General features: G+C 44.5%; 2 protein-coding genes across 7 annotated transcripts in view; one reads left to right on the top strand and one right to left on the bottom strand.

Moving 5' to 3' along the window:
• The window catches only part of LOC126995166 (uncharacterized), a 155,514-nt gene extending 135,256 nt beyond the window's left edge, over positions 1 to 20,258 (top strand). For 5 of the 6 annotated variants that reach the window (XM_050854450.1, XM_050854451.1, XM_050854452.1 and 2 more), the window contains 14 exons: positions 7,440 to 7,706; positions 9,037 to 9,292; positions 9,748 to 9,994; positions 10,704 to 10,918; positions 11,300 to 11,524; positions 12,020 to 12,185; positions 12,607 to 12,748; positions 13,479 to 13,619; positions 14,205 to 14,338; positions 15,631 to 15,822; positions 16,326 to 16,490; positions 16,805 to 17,118; positions 17,574 to 17,765; positions 18,459 to 20,258. In XM_050854450.1, coding sequence (XP_050710407.1) covers positions 7,440 to 7,706; positions 9,037 to 9,292; positions 9,748 to 9,994; positions 10,704 to 10,918; positions 11,300 to 11,524; positions 12,020 to 12,185; positions 12,607 to 12,748; positions 13,479 to 13,619; positions 14,205 to 14,338; positions 15,631 to 15,822; positions 16,326 to 16,490; positions 16,805 to 17,118; positions 17,574 to 17,762 — 2,653 coding nt within the window. In that variant the 3' untranslated portion in view covers positions 17,763 to 17,765; positions 18,459 to 20,258. The remainder of the gene's footprint in view (positions 1 to 7,439; positions 7,707 to 9,036; positions 9,293 to 9,747; positions 9,995 to 10,703; positions 10,919 to 11,299; positions 11,525 to 12,019; positions 12,186 to 12,606; positions 12,749 to 13,478; positions 13,620 to 14,204; positions 14,339 to 15,630; positions 15,823 to 16,325; positions 16,491 to 16,804; positions 17,119 to 17,573; positions 17,766 to 18,458) is intronic. The other variant, XM_050854453.1, reaches the window with a different exon arrangement.
• On the bottom strand, positions 3,104 to 6,921 carry LOC126995168 (uncharacterized). The gene is made up of 2 exons (XM_050854456.1): positions 3,976 to 6,921; positions 3,104 to 3,836 (listed from the first exon to the last, which is right to left on the bottom strand). Exon 1 carries the CDS (start codon positions 6,114 to 6,116, stop codon positions 5,082 to 5,084), a length of 1,035 nt encoding a protein of 344 aa, XP_050710413.1. The 5' UTR covers positions 6,117 to 6,921; the 3' UTR covers positions 3,104 to 3,836; positions 3,976 to 5,081.
• Positions 20,259 to 22,749: the final 2,491 nt, after the last annotated feature.

Here is a 22,749-nt window from a genome sequence, read left to right as displayed (position 1 = left end):
TGTGAAGGTAATTAGGAGGAGGAGGAGGAGGAGGAGGAGGAGGAAGTCGCAATGGAAGGTGCTGTATTTGTGTTGGGGGGTCGTGTGTGTCTGTGTGTGTGTGTGTGTGTGTGTGTGTGTGTGTTAGGTCAAAGCAAACAATACTGTACTACTTTCCTCTCTCTCTCTCTCGGTAAATAGGTTTCTGGACTCAATTTCTTCCTATTTTCTTTCTTTTTCTTAATTTCACGTCTTTTATCTCACTCTAAGAATCCCATTTCACGCTTTTTCTTTTCCTTTTTCTTTTATTGTTCTTTTCTCAACAGACGCATTTTTTTTTTTTTTGAGAGTGATTCAAAGTCTCCTTATCCATCCCATCACCCTTTTTAGTACCAGAGAGAGAGAGAGAGAGAGAGAGAGAGAGAGAGAGAGAGAGAGAGAGAGAGAGAGAGAGAGAGAGAGAGAGAGAGAGAGAGAGAGAGAGAGAGATTTTTTTTTTTCATACACAAAGTTAAGAATATTTTTGAGGAGGAGGTGGAGGAGGAAGAAGGAAGAAGGAAGGATAATAAGAAGGAGGAGGAGGAGGAGGAGGAGGAGGAGGAGGAGGAGGAGGAGGAAGATACAAGAAGACAGGAAGATAGGAAGTGAAGGAGAAGGAGGAGGAGGAGGATAATGAAGAAGAGAGAAGTAAAGGAGGAGGAGGAAGAAGAGGAGGAGGAGGAGGAGGAGGATAATGAAGAAGAGAGAAGTAAAGGAGGAGGAGGAAGAAGAGGAGGAGGAGGAGGAGGAGGAGGAGGAGGAGGAGGAGAAGAAGAGCATGTGATTGACTAAGCGACGTGGAGATAATAAATAATCTCTCTCTCTCTCTCTCTCTCTCTCTCTCTCTCTCTCTCTCTCTCTCTCTCTCTCGTTCGTGTCTCTCAGTCACGTCCGTTACACCTTTTTATTATTTTTTCTCCGTTCTATCAATAAGAGGCGGAGGGAAGAAGGAGGAGGAGGAGGAAGAGGAAGAGGAGGAGGAGGAGGAGGTGACTATGATCTCCCTTCTGTCTTCCTCTCTTCCCTTCTCTCTTCCTCTCTTCCCTTCTCTCCTTCTCTCTTCCCTTCTCTCTTCCTCTCTTCCCTTCTCTCTTCCTCTCTTCCCTTCTCTTTTTATTTCCTATTTTCTTTTTCTCGTTAGTATTTTCCTTTTTTTTCTCTTTCTCTCCTTCTTTCTCTCTCCTTCCTTCCTAATCCTTCTTTATCCTTTTTTTTCTCTTCCTCTCTTCCTCTTTCTCGTTCTCCTTCCTTCCTAATCCTTCTCTATTCTCCTCCTCCTCCTCCTCCTCCTTCTTCTCTTCTCTTCCCTTGTTCTCTCCATCCTCTTTCTTAATCTTCCTCATTTTTACCCTCTTCTTCTTCCTCCTTTCTTCTTTTTATTTTCCGTCCTTCCCTTATCATTCCTTCTTACTCTCCTTCTCCTCCTCCTCCTCCTCCTCCTCCTTCGTACTATCAAGAGTGAGAGAAAGCTATTAGTGACCCCGATGTCTTGAGGAGGAGGAGGAGGAGGAGGAGGAGGAGGAGGAGGAGGAGGAGGAGGAGAGGATGTATGAAGGGAGAAGAAAGTTATGAAGGAGGGTACAGGAAGGAAGAAGAGGAGGAGGAATAAAGATAGGTGTAAGGAGGAGAAGAGGAGGAGAAGGAGGAGGAGGAGGAGTTTGTGAAGAGAAAAGAAGAAAATTAATAAAGATCACTGCATTAGAGAGAGAGAGAGAGAGAGAGAGAGAGAGAGAGAGAGAGAGAGAGAGAGAGAGAGAGAGAGAGAGAGAGAGAGAGAGAGAGAGAGAGAGAGAGAGAGATTTTACACTGAAGAACATTATATCACAAAACTCATAGGCACTCATCTTCTCATGTGTTTAGTGCCATGTGGAGTTGAACTCTAATGACACAACACCACCACATCACCACCTCGTAAACCACTCCACTAACCACCCCTCTCCACCTCTCACTCCCTCTCCAGACCACTCCACCAGATGCTCGTATGCTTAATGGTCTAATCTCCGCCTGGTCTGATCTCCCATAAGACTTCGTGAGGCTGCGAGGATGCTTACTATTCCTGAAGGGGGTGGAGGGGGGAGGGGGGGACTGCATAGATAACAGTGCCACAGGGGAAAACGGGGCCAGGGGGAGGCATGGGCGTGGGTTGGAATATCGGAAGTGATGAACAAGCCCCACCTCGCCCACTTCCGTCTCTCTCTCTCTCTCTCTCTCTCTCTCTCTCTCTCTCTCTCTCCCAGGCGTGAAAAATGTCATAGTGAAAAAATGTCAGAGAGAGAGAGAGAGAGAGAGAGAGAGAGAGAGAGAGAGAGAGAGAGAGAGAGAGAGAGAGAGAGAGAGAGAGAGAGAGAGAGAGATCCTCCCTCTCCTCTTTATAATTCATTTTTCTATTCTTATTGTTTTTATTTTTATTTTCTTGTCTTCCTTTTAAATATATTCTCCTTAAGTTGTCCTCCTCCTCTTCCTCCTCCTTGATGCAATTGTTCTTTTCTCCTCTCCTCTCCTCTCCTCTCCTCCTCTTCCTCCTTATCTAACTTCCTACAATACCCCTTCAACACGTCCTTTCCCATACCTTCTCTTATCTCCTCCTACTCCTAAACCACCTAGTCTTCTCCCTCCTCCTTCACCTCCTCCTCCTCCTCCTCCTCCTTTTATCCTTATACTAGATCAACGCCTCTCAGCCTCAGCCTTTTCATAACGGACAGAAGCTTCCCCTCTAAAAAAGAAAGGGTCGGTGCTGAGAGGCTTGTGTGAGTGTATGGGTTATTTTATAAAACGCACCGAGCTCACCTGTATTATAATTTCCCAAGGCTACATAAAAGATTAACCGGGTATTCATGGGTGGTTTTGTAGTTCAGGGTCCGTGGAGATCATGTGTAAAACTATCACTAGGGGAGGAGGAGGAGGAGGAGGAAAATATGGATGAAAAAATAATGAAAAAAAAAGGAGAAGGAGAGAATGGAAGATAAATGTGATATGCTTTAAACAGGCCACATAGATTATTTTTTTTCTCCTTCCTTCTTTTTCTTCTTTTTCTCTTTTTCCTTCCTTGTCTATTTCTTCTTTTTCTTATCTATCTTCTTCTTCTTCTTCTTCTTCTTCTTCTTCTTTCTCTTTCTCTTTTTCCTTCTTTGTCTATTTCTTCTTTTTCTTATCTATCTTCTTCCTCTTCTTTCTAATCTTTCTCTATCCTCCTCCTCCACCTTCTCTTCCCTTCTTCTCTTCTTCCTTTTTCTTTATCTTCTTTATTTTTACCCTCTTCTTCCTCCTTTCTTTTTCTGTCCTTCCCTCATCATTTCTTCTTACTCTCCTCCTTCACTTTCTTCCTCATTCTCGATTCCTTACTTTTCTCCCCTATAAATTAACCGGGTTTTCATGAGTGATTTCCCCGCCCCGTTCAAAATGCAGAGGACGCGTAAAACTATCACTTGACTTATTCCCTGCCCCTGTATAAGCTAATAAAACACCATCATATAAATAGAAAAGAAGAGGATCCAACACCACTCCACAAGATCAAACCCTTTAAACCATATTCTTGAACCTCCCTAAGACTCAAAACGGGCGATATGACGGAGATAAACACTGAGGCAACGCGTAACAATTTGAGCTTTTCCCTGCCAAAAAAGAAGAGGATCCAACACCACTCCACAAGATCAAACCCTTTAAACCATATTCCTGAACCCTCCTTAAGACTCAAAACGGGCGATATGACGGAGATAAACACTGAGGCAACGCGTAGCAACTTGAGCTTTTCCCTGCCAAAAAGAAGAGGATCCAACACCACTCCACAAGATCAAATCCTCTAACCCATATTCCTGAGCCTCCCTAAGACTCAAAACGGGCGATATGACGGAGATAAACACTGAGGCAACGCGTAGCAACTTGAGCTTTTCCCTGCCAAAAAGAAGAGGATCCAACACCACTCCACAAGATCAAAGCCATTAAACCATATTCCTGAACCCTCCTTAAGAGTAGGGCCAGAAAACAGTCCAGGAACTTCAATGGGAGGCTTTTTTTAACAGGGGAACCGAGGCGTAGATACGTTTAGAAATACTTGCTATGTGTTGAGAGCCGCTCGACCACCAGTGACCTCTTGCTGGCGTATCGATTCTAGATAGTCGATGCGAGCCACGTGGACCGCCGCCCGCCCGCACCCTGATTGTATCGTGGTATACTGTGTCCTACTTATACAGGGGCAGGGAAAAGGTCAAGTTGCTACGCGTTGCCTCCGTGCTTATCTCCGTCATGTCGCCCCTTTTGAGTCTTAGGGAGGTTCAGGAATATGTTTTAGAGGCTTTGATCTTGTGGAGTGGTGTTGGATTCTCTTCTTTTCCTTTTTATACAGGGTCAGGGAAAAGGTCAAGTTGGTACGCGTTGCCTCAGTGCATATCTCCGTCATGTCGCCCCTTTTGAGTCTTAGGGAGGTTCGAGAATATGGTTAAAGGCTTTGATTTTGTGAAGTGGTGTTGGATTCTCTTCTTTTCCTTTTTATACACGGTCAGGTTAAAAGGTCAAGTTGGTACGCGTTGCCTCAGTGCATATCTCCGTCATGTCGCCCCTTTTGAGTCTTAGGGAGGTTCGAGAATATGGTTAAAGGCTTTGATCTTGTGGAGTGGTGTTGGATTCTCTTCTTTTCTTTTTATATGATGGTGTTTTATTAGGTTATACAGGGGCAGGGAAAAGGTCAAGTTGCTACGCGTTGCCTCCGTGCTTATCTCCGTCATATCGCCCTTTTGACTCTTGGGGAGATTCAGGAAGAGGGTTAAGAGAGTTAGATCTTGTCAAGTGGCATTGGATCCTCTTATTTTCCTTTTTTTATAGGGTTGAAGAGGATGATGACGTTTTATTTCATTAGCTTTCAAAAATATTCGTTGTTTTTAGATCAGGGAATGTTTAGATTTTATAGTTTCAGTCACCCCGTATGAGCCACGAGCTTCATGTGCGTCCCTGTGCTCCTCTCTAACCCCCTCTGCCCCGTGTTCGCGCCTATGCAGGAAGTCCATGTTGTGTAGTGTTGAATCCTTTGTCATTTATAAGCGAGATAAGCTCCTGATGTCACCGATAGCTTATCTCGGCCGTGCTATCAAGGCTGGGAGCGATGGAGGAGAGAGGAACGCGGGGAGATGATAAGGGTGGGAAAGAATTAATGGGGGAGATAGAAGGAAGGGGAGAGGTGAAAGAAAAAGAGGAAGGAGAGGAAATGGTGATGGAGGGAAAGGAGTTGATGGGTAAGAGAGAAAGGAGACGAGGAGAGTAAAAGAAAGAGAGGAAGAAGAGGAAATGGTGAAGAATAGAAAGGAGTTGATGGGTAAGAGAGAAAGTAGACGGGAGGACCTTAAAGAAAAAGAGGAAGAAGAGGAAATGGTGAAGAATAGAAAGGAGTTGATGGGTAAGAGAGAAAGGAGACGGGAGGACCTAAAAGAAAAAGAGGAAGAAGAGGAAATGGTGAAGAATAGAAAGGAGTTGATGGGTAGGAGAGAGAAAGGAGATAGAGTGAAAGAAAGGGGAGAGACACGATTACAAGATATGGATGGAAAATGAAGGAAAATGCAAGTCAAATGAGAGACGAAAAAAAGGAGAAAAAGAAAGTGAAGGAAAAAATTGAGGAAAATGAAAACCGAGAGAAAATAATTGAAAGAAAATGAATGAGGAGGAAAAAAAGAGAAACATTGAAGGAATATAGGAATAAGAGAGAATGGAGAAAGAGGGAAGAAGGAAAGTGAAGAGAAAGAAAGGAAGTTTGAAGGAAAGGAAAGGAGAGGACACACAAACACACACACACACACACACACACACACACACACACACACACACGCACGCACGCATACAATGATTAACGCCTCACTCCAACCTTTGATTAGATAAACGTCGTGTACAGTCGAGAGAGAGAGAGAGAGAGAGAGAGAGAGAGAGAGAGAGAGAGAGAGAGAGAGAGAGAGAGAGAGAGAGAGAGAGAGAGAGAGAGAGAGAGAGAGAGCATTGTTTTTGTTAATAGAGCAAAGATTTATTTTTATATCCCGTAGAGAGAGAAAAAAAATACGTCTCAGAAATTGACGTCGTTGTAAAAAAAAGTAAATATTAAGTAAAATTAAAAAAATCATTCAGTAAACAAATAAAGTAGACGAGAAACGAAAGGAAAAGAGGAAAAGAACAACAACAGGGAAAAAAAGACGAAAAAGAATGATGATGAAATTGAAAACCAGAGAAAGAGTGAAAATTAAAAAGAGAGAGAAAACGAGAGAACGAAAATAAGAAAAAAAAATAAATGAAAGAGAACAAGAATAAAAAAGTGAAGACCCAAGAAAACGAAAAGAAAACACACACACAAAAAAAACAGCGAACGAAAGGAACCAAAACAAAACAAAACAAAAATAAAAAAACATAGATAAAAAACAGGAATGAAAAAGTGAAGAAAAAACGAAAAATAAGACAAAAAAACAACGAACGAAAGGAATCAAAACAAAACAAAACAAAGAAAAAAAACAATAGATAAAAAAAACAGGAATGAAAAAGTGAAATGAAAAACAAGAAAACGAAAAACTATGTTAACAAAGAAAACTGAAAAACTGATCAAAACAAAGAAAACGACAAAGAAAGCAAAAACAAAAAGAACGAAAGAAACCAAACAAAAACAACAACAACAACAACAACAACCACAACAACAGCCCCGCATGACTCAGAATGACTTACGCCTCATTAAGGTCGTAGACAATGCAACATGGTAGTGATTATATACACGTACGACAATGGCTGAGCGGCGCACGATGACGAGGAGATGGACGACAACCACCACCACACCCTAGGGCCAAGCAAAAGTAGTAGTTGTAGTAGTAGTAGTAGTAGTAGTAGTAGTAGGGACCATCTAAAGCAAGTGGTGCCTTCTGTCCTCGAACCAACGTTACTATGCTCAAGTTTATGACGGGGTTAGTATGTTCGTGTGTGTGTGTGTGTGTGTGTGTGTGTGTGTGTTCGTTTGTTCTATCTGTTTATTGGTTTGTTCATATTTCTTCCTGTTCTTGTTCTTCTTCTACTTCTACTTATTATTATTATTATTATTATTATTATTATTATTATTATTATTATTATTATTATTATTATTATTATTATTATCACTATTGTTATTGTTATTATTTTTTGTTGTTATTATTATTTGAACTACCTGACAAGCTTTCCTTTTTCTCTCCTCCTTTTCCTTCTCTTTTTTCTCTTCTCTCTCCTCCTTTCCCTTTTTCTCTTCTCTCCTCCTTTTCCTTCTTTTCTCCTTCTCCTTCTTCTTCTTTACGCCTTCTAACCTCCAACTCTTCTCTCTCCTCCATTTCCTTCTTCTTCTCCTTCTCCTTCTTCTTCTTTACGCCTTCAGAAGTCTTCCATCACACATCGAAGTCGGAACACGCGTCTAACCTCCAACTTTTCTCTCTCCCCAGTTCGCGCAAGTCGGGCGGAAGCAGCGGCAGCGGGGAGGTCGGGAGGGGCACGCCGCGCCACAAGGGGGCCGGCGGCAGCACCCCGAGGCACTCCCGCAAGGGCCGCGAGCACCGGGAGCAGCAGCAGCAGCAGCAGCCCACCGTCATCTCGGCCCCGGAGATCGGCTACGACAACATGATCAGTATGGTGGAGTTCGACCCCGGCCACCGCGAGATGGCCGTCGACGTTCCAGACTCCTTCGTGGGCCGCACCAAAACGCCGCCCAGGTCAGCACACACACACACACACACACACACACACACACACACACACACACTCAACAGCAAATCAATGTATACGTAAGACAAATAATCGTGAAATTTGTCTTACGCTTTCTTTAAACACACACACACACGCACTCTTCCTCCTCCACCTCCTCCTCCTCCTCCTACTACTACTACTACTACTACTACTACTACTACTACTACTACTACTACTACTACTACTACTACTACTACTACTACTACTACTACTACATTAATTCTACATATCTAATTCCACACACCCATAGAAGTCTTATCCAAAACCTCAAACAACCCCCAACAACAGCTACCCACGAAACACCAATTCCGTTCCATTGCTTCGCTCCAAAGGTTCAGAAAGCTTCGGATCACTTGAAGGTTCTCGTTGCCCATCAGTCCCTCGTCTGTGTGCTAGCGGGGAGGCTGTGTGTGAAGGGCGTCTGTGTAAAGTGTCTGTGTTAAGTGTATTAACTAAGAGGGTCAGTTTTGGGTGTAATACAGAGGCTCTAATGTGTAATAGTTGAGGAGTCATTAGTCTAGTGAGTGTATTCAAAGGGTGTAGACGGCAATGGAGGAGGCTGTGAGGTCATATGCAGGTGTGTGTGGAGAATCTGTATTAACTAAGAGGTCAGTTTTGGGTGTAATACAAGGCTCTGATGTGTAATAGTTGAGGGTCATTCGGTAGTTAGTCTAGTGAGGTGTATGTAGGGTGTATTCAAAGGGTGTAGACGGCAATGGAGGAGGCTGTGAGGTCTTCATATGCAGGTGTGTGTAGAGGTTGTGTTAATCAAGAGGTTAGTTTTGGGTGTAGTATACAAGGCTCTGATGTAATACTTGAGGGTCATTCGATAGTTAAGTCTTATAATGAGGTCTGTGTAGGGTGTGTTCAGAAAGTGTAGACGGCTATGGATGATGTTAGGTCTTCATATTCAGGTGTGTTAAGGAAGAGATCATATACACCACATACAACCACCATCACAACATCACCATCACAACATCACCACCATCACAACATCACCACCATCACAACATCACCACCACCACAACACCACCACACACACGTAGCCAGATAACACGCCACCAACTAACACAACACAACCAAATAACAACACAACCAGGTCACAACACAACCAGGTCACAACACAACCAGGTAACAACACGAGCAGGTAACACAACCCAACACAACCATGAAATATAACAACCAGGTGACATAACCAAATAACAACACACAGGTAACAACACAACCAAATTACATGACAACCAGGTAACACGACCCCCTTAATCACCCCCTCCCCTCCTTCATCCCCTTCTCCAGGTACCCTCCACCGAAGCCCCAGGGACAGACCATCACCCCCATCCACAACAACAACAACAACAGCAGCAAGGGGAGCAGGAAGGGGGGGTCATCAGGAACAGCCACCCCCCAGAATGGCACCCTCCCCAAGCCCACCCCGCCCCCCCGCATTCCCGACCAGCCCCAGCTCCCCCCTCAGCTCCCCCCCGGCCAGCAGGAGACGCTCATTCAGCAACCCTCGACGGAAGCTGAGATGAACAGGATAAGAAAGTATGAGGTGAGTCAGGGAGGAGTATGTTGGGTCATGAGTATGTGGGTGTGGGTGAGTATGGGTGTATGTGGTGGATGAGGGGATGGGTGGGGTGGGTGAGGATGTGTAAGGGAGGGTCATTTGATGGGTGATTGGGTTCGTTTCTCTCTCTCTCTCTCTCTCTCTCTCTCTCTCTCTCTCTCTCATTGTAGTTATTTTTTTCAAGGGGAAGAATATTAACACCAACAACCACATCCAATACCTTTCCTAAGCTTAATTTACCCCATACCCACCTTCAAACACTCTTCAAACTACCGAAAACCACCACAACCAGCAATCACCCACAACAACCAAACAACAGCGAGTAGCGGGCTTTTTTTTTCTTCACATTTGCTACCTTTTTTATGCCCTTGACCTGACGCCTCTGCTGTAAAAAAAAAAAAAAAAAAAAAAAAAAAATTCACTGACCACCATTTTTACAGGAGGAACTCAAGCTTCGACGGGAACGCGAGGAGCAGGAGGCGATGCTGCGGACGTCCCTGCGCTCCTCCCAGAAACTCCAGCAGCTGGCCAACAAACCCGTGGCCTCAGGAGTGGTCAACGAGGCCTTCGCGGTGGAGGAGGCGCAGCAGGCGACGGCTTCAGCGGTGGCGGAGGCGGCGACGGCGGAGGAGATGCCGAGCGGAGCGGAATCGAAACAAAGCCCCGAGACGCCCAGCAAAGTGATCGGTGAGAGAGAGAGAGAGAGAGAGAGAGAGAGAGTTTCCTTCGTTAGTTAGTCAATTTAGGATGGCAGGGTTGAGAGCAGTGATTGGTAAGTGTGAAACAATAAGGTAATAAGTGAAAGAGAGAGAGAGTTTCCTTCGTTAATTAGTTAGTTTAGGATGGCAGGAATAAGAAGTGATTGGTAAGTATGGAACAAGGTCATCGGTGAGGGAGAGGGCTTGGGTGTGAGAGATGGGAGAGGAGTGAAAGAGGGAGAGGTGGAACTGGGAGAGAAAGAGAGAGTTAAAGAAGAGTAATAAGAATAATGGTTGATAAATGGGAAACTAAAACAAATATTGATGGTTTGCTGGTGTGTGTGAGAGGGGAAGAGAGGAAGAGGAGTTTGCAAGTTGTCCAGTGTATGTGAGAAGGGATGGAAGGAGCTGAGAGAGTGATTTATGACGGTGTGTAGCAAGGACCTCTCTCTACACTCTTTGGCTTTTAGTATTGGCGCTAAGGACGTTCTTGTGGGAGGCTTAAAACCTAACCTAACCTAACCTTAAGCATACCATTTAGCGAGAAAAGAACAACATGAGTATTGTGTAAATCCCCCCTCAGTCACATAATATAATTTCAGAGTCAAAAAAGAGAACCAAAATTTTATAACAAAGAAAAGAAGAGAGAGCATCTATTGTGAAATCCTCCTCCGTCACACCATAATCTTGTCTCCTAGGGATCAACGAGCTCATTCAGTCGCTGCAGAGAATCCAGACGGTCCTCAAGTCGAACGGTCATCGGATCAGTGAGGACATGACCTTGGTTGCCCAGCTCCTGACCAACCCAGAGTTTCAGAAGGTGCTTGCGGTCCACAACAAGGTGCAAGAAACCTGGTGTTTGAACAGACCTCCCACGCCTGTGACGGACAACGCTCAAGAGTTAGTGGCGGAGGTTGGTAGACTTTTGTTCCCTTGTTGAAGTGAGGCGTAGTTGGAAGGACTTGATTCTCTTGTTTAAATGTCTTAGTTTCTTTTAGGAGTCTTGGTATTCTCTAGTTTATCTATTATTCATTCATTCATTTATACTCTTTTTTTCTACCTATGTACATATCTGTTTATCTGTTTAAGTAATTTGTAGTTTATTTAGGGACTCTTGCTACTCTGTTTTTTCACTGAATCTTAGTTATTTTGAGGATATGCAGTTTTCATAATGTTTTTTCTTTCCTTTTTTCTTTTTGTGTTCTTTGTTTTGTGTTTTGTTTAATTTCCTGTGTGTGTTTTCAAGCTGCTTCCGTCACTGTAAAAACTAACGCCAAAATCGCTCCCTCTGCAGTGTCTTCAGGAGCTACAGGAGTTTTCCGTACCTGAGGCGGCGGAGCTAATCGACATCCTCAACAAATACTCAATGGAGGGGCTGCTCCACGTGCACGACAGCATTGCCGAGCGCGAGCCCCTGCCGGTGGGGAACCTGCCGGAGGAGGAGGTGCTGGACAGGGTCACCAACTACCCCGAGGAGAGTGTCAAGATCGTGCGGATTGACAAGACCAATGAGCCCCTGGTAAGTCTTAGAAGGTGGACTTGACACATGCAAAAGTTAAACAGAATCCTCACTCTTTCATCTCTCTATGGATAATTATTTTGCTCAACCTAATCCCTAATGCAAGAGTTAAACAGAATCCTCACTCTTTCATCTCTTAAAGGGTAACTATTTTGCTCAGCCTAATCCCTAATGCAAGAGTTAAACAGTTATATACTTGTGGCACTTAGCATCAAAGTCTAAACTGTAATTATAATGGTCTTAGATGTAGATATGGAGTACTTATGAAGGGCTTGAGGTGGGTTGTGTCAAGTGTACGAGTGTACGAGTTAAAGAACAGAGTAATGAGGATAATGATTGATATATGGGAAACAAAAAAGATTGATGGTTTGCTTGTGTGTGTGTGTGGGTGGTGGGGGGGAAGAGAGGAAGGGAGGGAGTGTAGAAAAAGAGAAAATAACAGGTATAAGGATAGTGATCAGGGCAGTTTACAGCATCATCGTCCTTCCTCCTCAGGGTGCTACAATCAGGAACGAAGGCGACTCGGTGATCATCGGGCGCATAGTGAAGGGCGGCGCCGCGGAGAAGTCTCGGTTGCTGCACGAGGGAGATGAGATCCTGGAGGTCAACGGCATGGAAGTGAGGGGCAAGTCCGTCAACGATATTTGCGACATGCTTGCAGGTGAGTTTGTTGTTCCTGTTGTCGTTTTTGGTGTGTGTGTTAGGATGTCTTCTGTAGCTTCCATCTTTCTTATCATCCCTTCGCTGTCAAGTCTTCACTTAAACAATCTTCCCATATTCTCCTTGGCTTTCCTCTTTCTTCTTTCTTCCTACAACCTCCATCTCCAACTCACTCCTTTATATATAACTAAGTGAGGTCATGCTTTGTTGATTTATACCATAAGGTGCTGGCTACCATGTGTTTGAAGATACCCTAAACTTACCCTAACCTAATCTAACCTAACAAAACCCCAAGCAGTTACTATATAGGGCCCTGAAAATTCCCTAGTCCTATCATCTAGAATTACCATAACTTCGACTACTTTAGAAGACTCATTTTTGTTATGTCGAGGCGTTTTTATCAGTGAGTGTCGTCCTTGCAGGCATGACGGGCACGCTCACCTTCATCATCATTCCCAGCGGCCAGCAGACCACCACACCCGCGCGGCCGCCTCTCTCGCAGACAATACACGTCAAGGCACACTTTGACTATGACCCCGAGGAGGATATGTACATACCCTGCAGGTGAGGGCTTTTAGGATGTTTAACCCCTTCACTACGGCTGGGCCAAAACAGCGCCCTGTGCTGTATCCGGGATCGCCGTGTGCGCCAAATTTCAAATGTCGCTATTGAATATAACAAGTTTTCAGCCATAAACTCAACATAATCATCATGTATTATATATATGAAAACATGCAGAATTAAATGGTGCACATAAATAAACATAAATTAATTGATAATTTTGAGATGTAAGCAAAAATATAGATAAAATAACTCGTATATTGGCTAAAGCGAGCCAGGACACAATATGCGCGTCCTCGGATATGGTACGGGGCACACAAGGACGCAGTATATGCATTGTCGTGTTGAAGGGGCTAATGACCTTCACTTATTCCTATTTATCCATGTCCTCTTCCTCTGGGGCTTTCATCGCCACAACATATCACAAAAAGTATTTCAAAATGCCTCAGTTTAGTGGGGCTTTTATGAGTGTTTTCCACATTCACAATGTATAAGCCTTGTCAAACTATCACTAGGCTCATAAAACTACCCTTGGAAACACCCACAACCTCTAAGAAAGCTGTATCAAGTGTGTGTGTGTGTGTGTGTGTGTGTGTGTGTGTGTGTGTGTGTGTGTGTGTGTGTGTGTGTGTGTGTGTGTGTGTGTGTGTGTGTGTGTGTGTGTTGAAAGGCTTGAGGTTATCGGCCTGAGACATTTGGGTGACATGCGACCTCACTCCCGTCCTCTCCACAGGGAACTTGGCATGAGCTTCCAGAAGGGCGATATCCTCCACGTCATATCCCAGACAGACCCCAACTGGTGGCAGGCGTACAGGGACGGCGAGGAGGACCAGACCCTTGCCGGCCTCATCCCCTCCAAGTCCTTCCAGCAGCAGTGAGTTGTGGCACCGAGACCCTCTGTGGCGGCACTGTGGACTTCTCTTTTGACTAGATTTTAACTATGAGGATTTTACGCCTTGGCAAATATTGGTTTCTTTCAAGCAGTTTAAAGAATTGTAAACTTTTTGCACAATTGTTTCTCCTCATGATTCAGTATTTTAACACCAAGGATTTTACATTATGGCAAGATATCAGTTTCCTTCAAGCAGTATTAATCCCTCTCTCTCTTCTTTCTTATGTTATTTTCTTCCTCTCTCCCTTCATTCAGCATTCCTTCCCTTCCTCTCTCCCTCTCCCTCTTCTTTCTTATGTTATTTTCTTCCTTCATTCAGCATTCCTTCCCTTCCTCTTTCCCTCTCCCTCTTCTTTCTTATGTTATTTTCTTCCTTCATTCAGCATTCCTTCCCTTCCTCTTTCCCTCTCCCTCTTCTTTCTTATGTTATTTTCTTCCTCTCTCCCTTCATTCAGCATTCCTTCCCTTCCTCTTTCCCTCTCCCTCTTCTTTCTTATGTTATTTTAAGAAGTGTAAGCTAGCTGGTTCTTTTTGAGCATACTTCCTCACACGAACATTTCTTTCCAGCCGTGAAGCGATGAGACAAACAGTCGTGGGTGACAACAACAACAAGGAGAAGACCAAAAAGGGCAAGTTGTTATGTGCCAAGAAACATCAGAAGAAGAAGAAAAAGAAAATGCTTTACCCGAACTACAATGAAGGTACGAGACGACACAAAGCTCTGTGAATGGAAACCCGACAACATTTTTTTTTTTTACAGGAAAGGAAGCGGCTCAAGGGCATGAAAAAGCTAAATGCTGCTCCAAAATAAAAGATAGAAGTAGAGAGTGGCCAAAAGAGAGGTCAATTTCGGGTGGAGAGGTGCCTTGATATTCTCCTCCTTGAAACGACAGCATGAAACTATATTCCCAAAAGATAGAAGACTCAAATATAGCTTCTTGGCATGACTTAGCAACACAAGGGCATAAAAAATCTAAATGCTGCTCCTAAAAAATGATGAGAGGTCAATTTTGGGTGGAGAGGTGCCTTGATATTCTCCTCCTTGAAATGACTGCATGAAACTAGAGATAGATGACTGAAATATAGCGTCTTGGCATGACTTAGCAAAACAGTATAGTTCAGCTCACTAACAAATGCACGAGTTATCTATATACCATGAATAGACTTAGTTCTTCCTCTCTAATGCAAGCAGTACGTGTTCCCTCACTCACAGACGATAGGCGGAAATCTGCCTTCACTGCATGGTTTATTTTCAGCGTCATAGAAACACCGAGGAACCTTAAGTGGAATGTAAAGGAAAACCCGACATTATTAGCATCTTGTAAATGTAAATATTGTCACTGTATGCCTTACCTCACTTAGCCTGCATGTTAGCTACTTCACTTATCGCCCAAAATTAGATACACTCATATATTTTAACCTCTATATTATCAGCTCTTCAAAACAGCTACTCAGTTCAATCGGCTTGCTCCTAAGATCATATTACACACAACACTCACATTCCTTACAGTTCACATGCCATCAATCTCCTTTATTCTTCATAATTTACAAAGGGTGTTCAGGTTCAGCCTTCTAAGATCACATAACACACCACACAGAAATCCCTTACAGCTCGATTCCACTTAAACAACACTGCTATCCTGCCCTCAGTCTCTTTACAGTTCACATTTTGCTGCAACAAGATAGCTCTCCCTCTCCCTCAATCTCCTACAATCCATATTCCTCCTAAATAACATATCTCCTTCCTCCCTCCCTCAGTCTCCTACAATTCACCATAACAAGACAGCTCTCCCTCTCCCTCAATTTTCTACAGTTCACATTCCTCCTAAATAACACATCTCCCCCCCTTCCTCCCTCCCTCAGTCTCCTACAGTTCACATTTCACCATAACACAGCTCTCTCTCCCCCCCTCCCTGCATGGTCTAAGAGGGCCCATTGGTCTCTGCCTCTGCATGTGTCTGTAGTAACCCAAACCCTCACCTGTGTCACCCAGCACGGAGCAACTCACCCCTGCCTATCACTGGTCTTGGCAACCCCTGTGCTGACATGTCCGAGGCGAGCAGGGCCGGAGGGTCGCCCGTGAGGAATAGAGTGTTAACCGTGCGCTTTGCTCTCCCGACCTGCCGCTGTATGAAAGGCAGTTCGAGGAGGCGGCGCTGCAGTTCCATGTCTGACCTGGATGTTGGTACGGGGTTGGTAAACACGGAGGGAGTGGATGAGGTGGATGGGTAGAGGCTGGGTGGATGGATGTTTGTTTGCTCGCTGGTGGATGGTAGAAAGTTCCTGTTGGCTTGGCTTGAAATAACAATGTGGTTGCTGGAAGGTTGTGGATTGATGCCTGATTGCTTGATTGACTTGGCTCGGACAGAATGTGGCGTAACTATTGTATGTTGTGTTTCTTGTGGCTCTGTTGTATTTCACTAGTGTGTGTGTGAGTGGTTTACAGTTGGCAGCAAGAGTTTGTATTTCAGTTTGTAGTTTGTGGAGTATGTTTTCCTGGTATGATATTTTTGCGTGTATAAGAGTTGACATCGATACCCTTTAAAGTACATCCTCTAATGACATAACAGACCAAGGAGCGGATGAAAAGTTGACAAAAATGACGCATATCCTTTGACCATTAACCCGGAAACACACATTACGTCACACCATTCCTCTTCCCGTCCCAACACATCTGACTCCCCGCAGATTTTGACTCCGAGGAAATCCTGACCTACGAGGACGTGGCGCTGTATTACCCACGCGCCAACCGCAAGCGTCCCATCGTGCTCATCGGCCCACCTAACATCGGGCGACACGAGCTCCGGCAGAAGCTGATGGAGGACAGGGAGAGGTTCGCTGCGGCCATTCCACGTAAGTCGAGAGGAGGAATGTACTAGTTTAGTTTTCTTTTCTTTCTTTCTTTTTTTTTTACAACAAAGGAGACAGTTCAAGGGCGCACACACACACAAGCCCGCTACTCACTGCTCCTGAATAGAGTACAGAGGAGTGGCCAAAAAGAGAGGTCAATTTCAGGAGGAGAGGTTACTACTTGCACACACTCCCTCCTTCACCTCACACTACTTACATGCTCCCTTCCCTCCCCTTCTACCACATACATGCTTCCTTCCTTCCTTCCCTCCTTTCCTTCCCTCCACCTCACACTACATCCTCGCTCCCTCCCACAGACACATCCCGAACTCGGCGAGAGACAGAGTGTGACGGCCAGGACTACCACTTCATCTCCCGGACGCAGTTTGAGTCGGACATTCTGGCGCGCAAGTTTGTGGAGCACGGAGAGTACGAGAAGGCTTACTACGGCACCAGCATAGCGGCCATCAGAGCGGTCGTGAACTCCGGCAAGATATGCGTCCTGAACCTCCACCCCCTGTCCCTCAAGATCCTCAAGGGGTCGGACCTGAAGCCCTTCGTGGTGTTCGTGGCTCCGCCCTCGCTGGAGAAGCTGAGGCAGAAGAAGCAGCGGTTAGGGGAGCCCGTCAAGGTATGAGACACTGGGAGGAGTTTTTGAGGCTTGGTAGAGAGTTAAAAAGATCCAAGTACAGTAGTCATCTCAGAGCATCATACAGAAGATTTAAGATTGATATATAGAGAATGCAAGGCTATAAGAGACTCCATACACTCACATCCCCCTATGTTAGAAAAGTATCCAGAGAAAGTAAAAAGATCCATATAAAGTCATCTCAGAGCATCATACAGAAGATTTAAAATTGAGAGATAGAGAACGCAAGGCTGTAAGAGACTCCATGCACCCTTTCATACATTTGCCTATGTTATGTATGTGTCTGTAAGATGAGGAGCTGAAGGAGGGACAATACAGGAAGTTAAGGCCATAAGACATTCAGTGCAGTTTTAAAAAGGCTTCAGATTGTATGATAGAGAACTACATATAACCACACACATGTTCACGCCTAACTAACAGCCAACCTTCCATTCCAGGACGAGGAGTTGAAGGAGACGATTGAGAAGGCCCGAGAGATGGAGGAACAGTACGGCCACTATTTCGACCTCATCATCATCAACCAGGACGTGGACCGTGCCTACCACCAGCTGCTGCACGAGATCAACATGCTGGAGCGCGAGCCTCAGTGGGTCCCCGCCGCCTGGCTTGCACACGACCAGCAGTGATGAGTACGTGGAGGAAGAAGTCTTTGGGGCGTGGAGGGGTGGTGACCTGAAGGCTCTCTCGCTCCTCTTCTTCTCTCGATCCATTTGCTTTTTCAAGAGAGGGAGAGAAGTGGGAGGAGGAAGAAAGAGAGAGAAGAGGGGGGGGAGAGAAAGGGGGAGGAATAGAGAGGGGTTTGCCTAGGAGGATTCTCTCTCTCTCTCTCTCTCTCTCTCTCTCTCTCTCAGGGACCCACGGGATGTCCCCCACGGGATGTTTACGTACCACTGGCGCCTCCCCCCGGCCTTATATCTGAAAAAAAAAAGTTTGAATTAATAAGACATAAGAAATTTAATATATATGATTTTCCTCAACACTAGAGTTTGATTTGGTGACATGGTAGCTCAGCAAAGCAAATAGACCTTGTATTTTATGGAATTGAGGATCACCACTGCACAGTGAGGATTGTTTAACCCAGTAGCTGCAGGGATCATGTTTCTTAAAGGCCCCTCTAAGCAAGAAAAATGAGAAAAAAATCATCACTCGCGCAAACCATTTCATAATACATATCAACGCATTTGTGAGCAGCTTATGCATCATCTACTTTGGGGGTTTATATCATGGCAAGAATTTGGCCCGTCGCTGCTGCCGGGTTAAGCTTCAATATACTAAGACCTCTGTACTATTCTTCCTGTGTACTAATCTGTGGGCTCTTGCAGGTATGGTTTGCGGGTACTGTAGTGCGTCTATGGTGCCAAATGTTACCCTGTGCTTCCCTACGGCCAAAGGCAGGACAAAACCCTTCTGAGTAACGGCCGATCATTCCTACGCTGGCGGTCAAATGCGAAGGGCCGCCGGCAACTTGGTCTGTACAATCATCGCTGTGGCAGAGTGCGTGTGTGCGTCTGTGTTGGCGTAGACCCTGGACTGCCCTCTAGTGGCTGACACATGGCTGGAAGGAAAAGTCATGTGTGCAGTGATGAACAGACCAATAAAAGGGAGTTTTCTGCGTCTGGCAAGTTTCTTTGAGTTGAGACCTGTGCGCAGCTACTTAAAGGATGTGTTTCCCGGCACAGTGACTGCATAACCTCCAAGGCCCGTGTATGGCAAGTGAGGTGGTGGATGTGTCCCCTCCCCCCCTTCCCCCCCTGAAAGGTTGTGTTACGCTGCTCACTCCTAACCGTGTACATTACTATCAGTTATATACTATGGGATATATAACTACTACTACCACTACCGTTAAGGAGTAACTGTGTGGAAAAGGATGTAATGAAGGAGTGAACAGACTCTCGGAGGTGCGGCGATGACGACTTTTTGACGTCTAACCTTCCCTGACCTGCCCTGCCTGCCTGCCCACCCCACCCGACCCATTCTGTGTGGACCTCCTAATTTAGGTAATGACATCCAAACCAAAGCTTCATTTACAAAAGGTGGGAAGTTTAAGGCTCGCTGGAGGGACGGGATCATGGACGGCGCGTTTGTCCGACAATAAGGAAGTTTTGGCAGCAAGATGGAACTGTTTACAAGTATTAAGCGGTCCACCTTTTGTTGAGGCGGCTCCTGTGTGTGATACTAGACCAACTCTAGAAACACGTTCTCTCACCCTGTAAAGAAGACTGTCTTCAACAACCTTTTATCTACTTGTGTAATTTTTGTTAATTATCATTTCCATTATTATTATTATTACTGTCCTGGGTTGTACATAAATGCTTCTCATTGTGTTTGAACAAATATATATTCCTTTATATCTATACATACTGTACCAAGGTTTTTAATCCCTCATTACTGACCCGCCCCCAAAGTTTCAATCCGAGAATATATTGAAGCTCATGTTTCTTCTATTTAATGAATTCAATATCTTAATGTTCCATTGAGAAAACCCTTAATGAATGTATTTAACAAAGATAATGATTATAAGCTGGTTGGAACCATTGCTCAGTTGATCTTCTTTCTTTTAATCATCATGGTGTGCAATAGGAAAATTCTGGATACTAATGAGGTTACGAAATACTTATTCCTAAACCGCATTATTTCCGATGATCCTCAGTAAGTGTCTTTAATGTATATAGAGGTGCCATATTACATCAGAGTTGTCCCATATTATTATATACATAATGTGAATCCATATATTTGCAGTGTTAAGCAGCAATAAAACTTACAAAACCATTCTCTGTAAATTCTTCATTCTTATACTTTCATAACAAGTCTCTCCACCTGCCACTCTCTCGCCCAACGATGTGCCCCGTGTCGGGCTCGTACCGCCACACCGTAAGCACAAGTTTATGGACGGTCGGCTGTTTGATGATGATTTACAAAGACATTATAACGACACTAAAACGTTTTAACCAAATATTTCAGTGTTCCCCGACCCTGACCCCTCGCTCCTTTACCTCCCTCCCTCCCCTTTGTGTAACTCCTGTATATACTGTTGCAATCATCCTATGTTTAATTTGTTGTATGTAGAAACTATATGCCTCATTAAACAATTATGATTCCTAAAAATAAATGTGTACACCAGCCTTTGAAATGCTATTTATTGTTACCCTTGCTCATGGAAGGTCAACTAGATGGAGCATTAGGGGAGGGAACGGAATGGCATGGGTGGAGTGAGTGGGCAAGGGAAAAGATGGGGCAAGGGTGGGGGTGAGTGGGCAAGGGAGAAGGTGGGGCATGCAAGGTGAGTGGGCCCAACCAGGTGTATGGGAAGGAGAGGGAGAAGATATCAAAGTTCAAAGACGAAGCAGTGTTAGCAAGAAGTGTAATGCCAGTATTTAAATAAGGACGGAAAAGTAGAGATGTAGGAAGCAAAAGGAAGGTTAAGTATTGTAAGTAGTCATAAGTATCGTCTGAAACCGTTAGTACTTGAAATGCTCCAGTCTCACGCAGTAACGGCGTATTTTAAGACACCATCGTGAGACTATTTCTAAAGGTCAAAGAGGGGATCAATCGGGTTTTCATGAGTGTTTTTTAAGGTTCATGGCACAGAAGAAGGGTCAAACTACCACCAGGGTCATAAAACTACCCCTGGAAAGGCCTACAGCTCCTACAAAAGCCACTACTTACAATACTTAGCCAACCTTTTGCTTCCTACATCTCTGTTTTTCCGTCCTTATTTAAATACTGGCATTACAGAAGGAGAGGAGAAAGTGAGGAGTAAGTGCAGTGACGGGCCAAATTTGTGGCTTTACCGTGTAGCAGCGACGGGCCAAATTTGTGGCTTTACCGTGTAGCAGCGACGGGCCAAATTTGTGCCATAATATAAACCCCCGAAAATAGATGATGCATAAACTGATCACACATGCTTTGATATATATTATGAAATGGTTTGTGTGAGTGATGATTTTTTCTCATTTTTCTCGCTTAGAGGGACCATTAAGAAACGATCCCCGCAGCTACCGGGTTAAGGGTCAATGGTATGGAGGTGAGCACCGCCGCCACGCGCAGCAAATAGCGTAAGCTCCCAACTTTACCTTTACTCTAGCGTCGTGCCAAAGGAACCCCACAGCTTTACGAGTCTGTATCCGCGTCTCGGGCCATTATATCTCCGCAGGGAAAATCTAGTTTTTTTTTTTTTGTCCTGTAATACGAAATTGACCTCTTTTTTGGCCACTCGATAGGTACTTATTATGATATGAGAGCAACAGTTAGCAGGCTTTGTTTTTTCACATATTTTTGTTGCCCGTTGCTGTGCTGTAAAAAAAAAGAGAGAAAAAAAAAAAAGAAAGCCTGGCAGCGTGACTTCTCGATATCTCCACAAGCACTCCATGACATTCGGCGTCCTCCAGTGCACTACTTTTATAGTTTGCACTCTGAAAGCATCCCGCAGTACTACAGGGCCCTCAAGGATGCTGACCACTTTGAAGCCGCATGCGTCAAGGGTGCAGAGAACATTCAACCAGTACGGCACCGTCACTGCATACTCAGGATCACACGCCAGGTCGGTATGGTTACATCAACTTGCGCTTACCTTCACCTCCACCAAAATCAGTCATAAACGTACAAACCCAAATACTTGTAATTCAGTAGGGAAAAGAGGTTTGGGGACACGGTAGTCACTCGAAGCGCATTTTATGACACGGCTGGAACACGCGGCGGGGCACACGAGCGAGGAAATAATGCTGCTCAAACGATATTACAGTAAACATATAGTACAGCATGTTTTGTTCAGGGCCAAGATTCACAGTATTCTTGGCAGCCAGCGACGAACAAACATTAAAAACTAACAAACAGCTTTAAGAATGTCTCCTTTAACAATTGTCGAGTGTTTCAGTGAGCGATCCAATTGCGTCGCTTCGCCGCTTCGGGTGCGCGGGCCCTTAGTTGGGGGTTTCTCTCTCTCTCTCTCTCTCTCTCTCTCTCTCTCTCTCTAAGTGACCACCCCCTGAAGAAGCTCTACAGGGTCACGGGGGTCAAAATACACAAGTGACTCCTTAATTAAACGTGATTGATGGCATGACCGACTACGGAATCATCTAGCCAGTGAGCGTGAATGAGGTAGTTCGGAAATAGGTAGTTAATGACTGGTGTTTAAGTAGGCCTATCTAGTCTAGTATTCATGTATCCAGCCTGGTGCATAAATATATATTCCAGTGTACAGGTATTTAGTTGTACTTTAACGCTAGGTATCTTGACAGTGAAGGTGAACGAGCTACCGACCATCAGGCCCCACCGGGAAGATGCCTACCGGCGCAATAGGCAACAACTTAAAAAAAAAAAAAAAAAAAAAAAAAAAAAAAAAAAAAATTAGGGTGGTTAATTAGTTTCTTTAGTACCTCGTCTTCTGTTTATGTCCGATCTAATGTAGGTTTCTCTATTCTAATGTACAAGTCTATAGTCCAGTGAATAAGCCTACAGGTGAACGAGCTAATTAGCGATAAGGTGGTTAATTAGTTTTAGTACCTCGTCTCCTGTTTATGTCCGATCTAATGTAGGTTTCTCTATTCTAATGAACAAGTATATAGTCCAATGGTTGTCTATAGTTCTGGTCTAGTGTTTAAATGCCTCGTTAGT

Source organism: Eriocheir sinensis, chromosome 7 (assembly GCF_024679095.1).
Source record: "Eriocheir sinensis breed Jianghai 21 chromosome 7, ASM2467909v1, whole genome shotgun sequence".
NCBI lineage: Eukaryota > Metazoa > Arthropoda > Malacostraca > Decapoda > Varunidae > Eriocheir > Eriocheir sinensis.
Note: the sequence above shows the minus strand (reverse complement) of the source record. Positions and strands in the feature narration are given on the sequence as shown.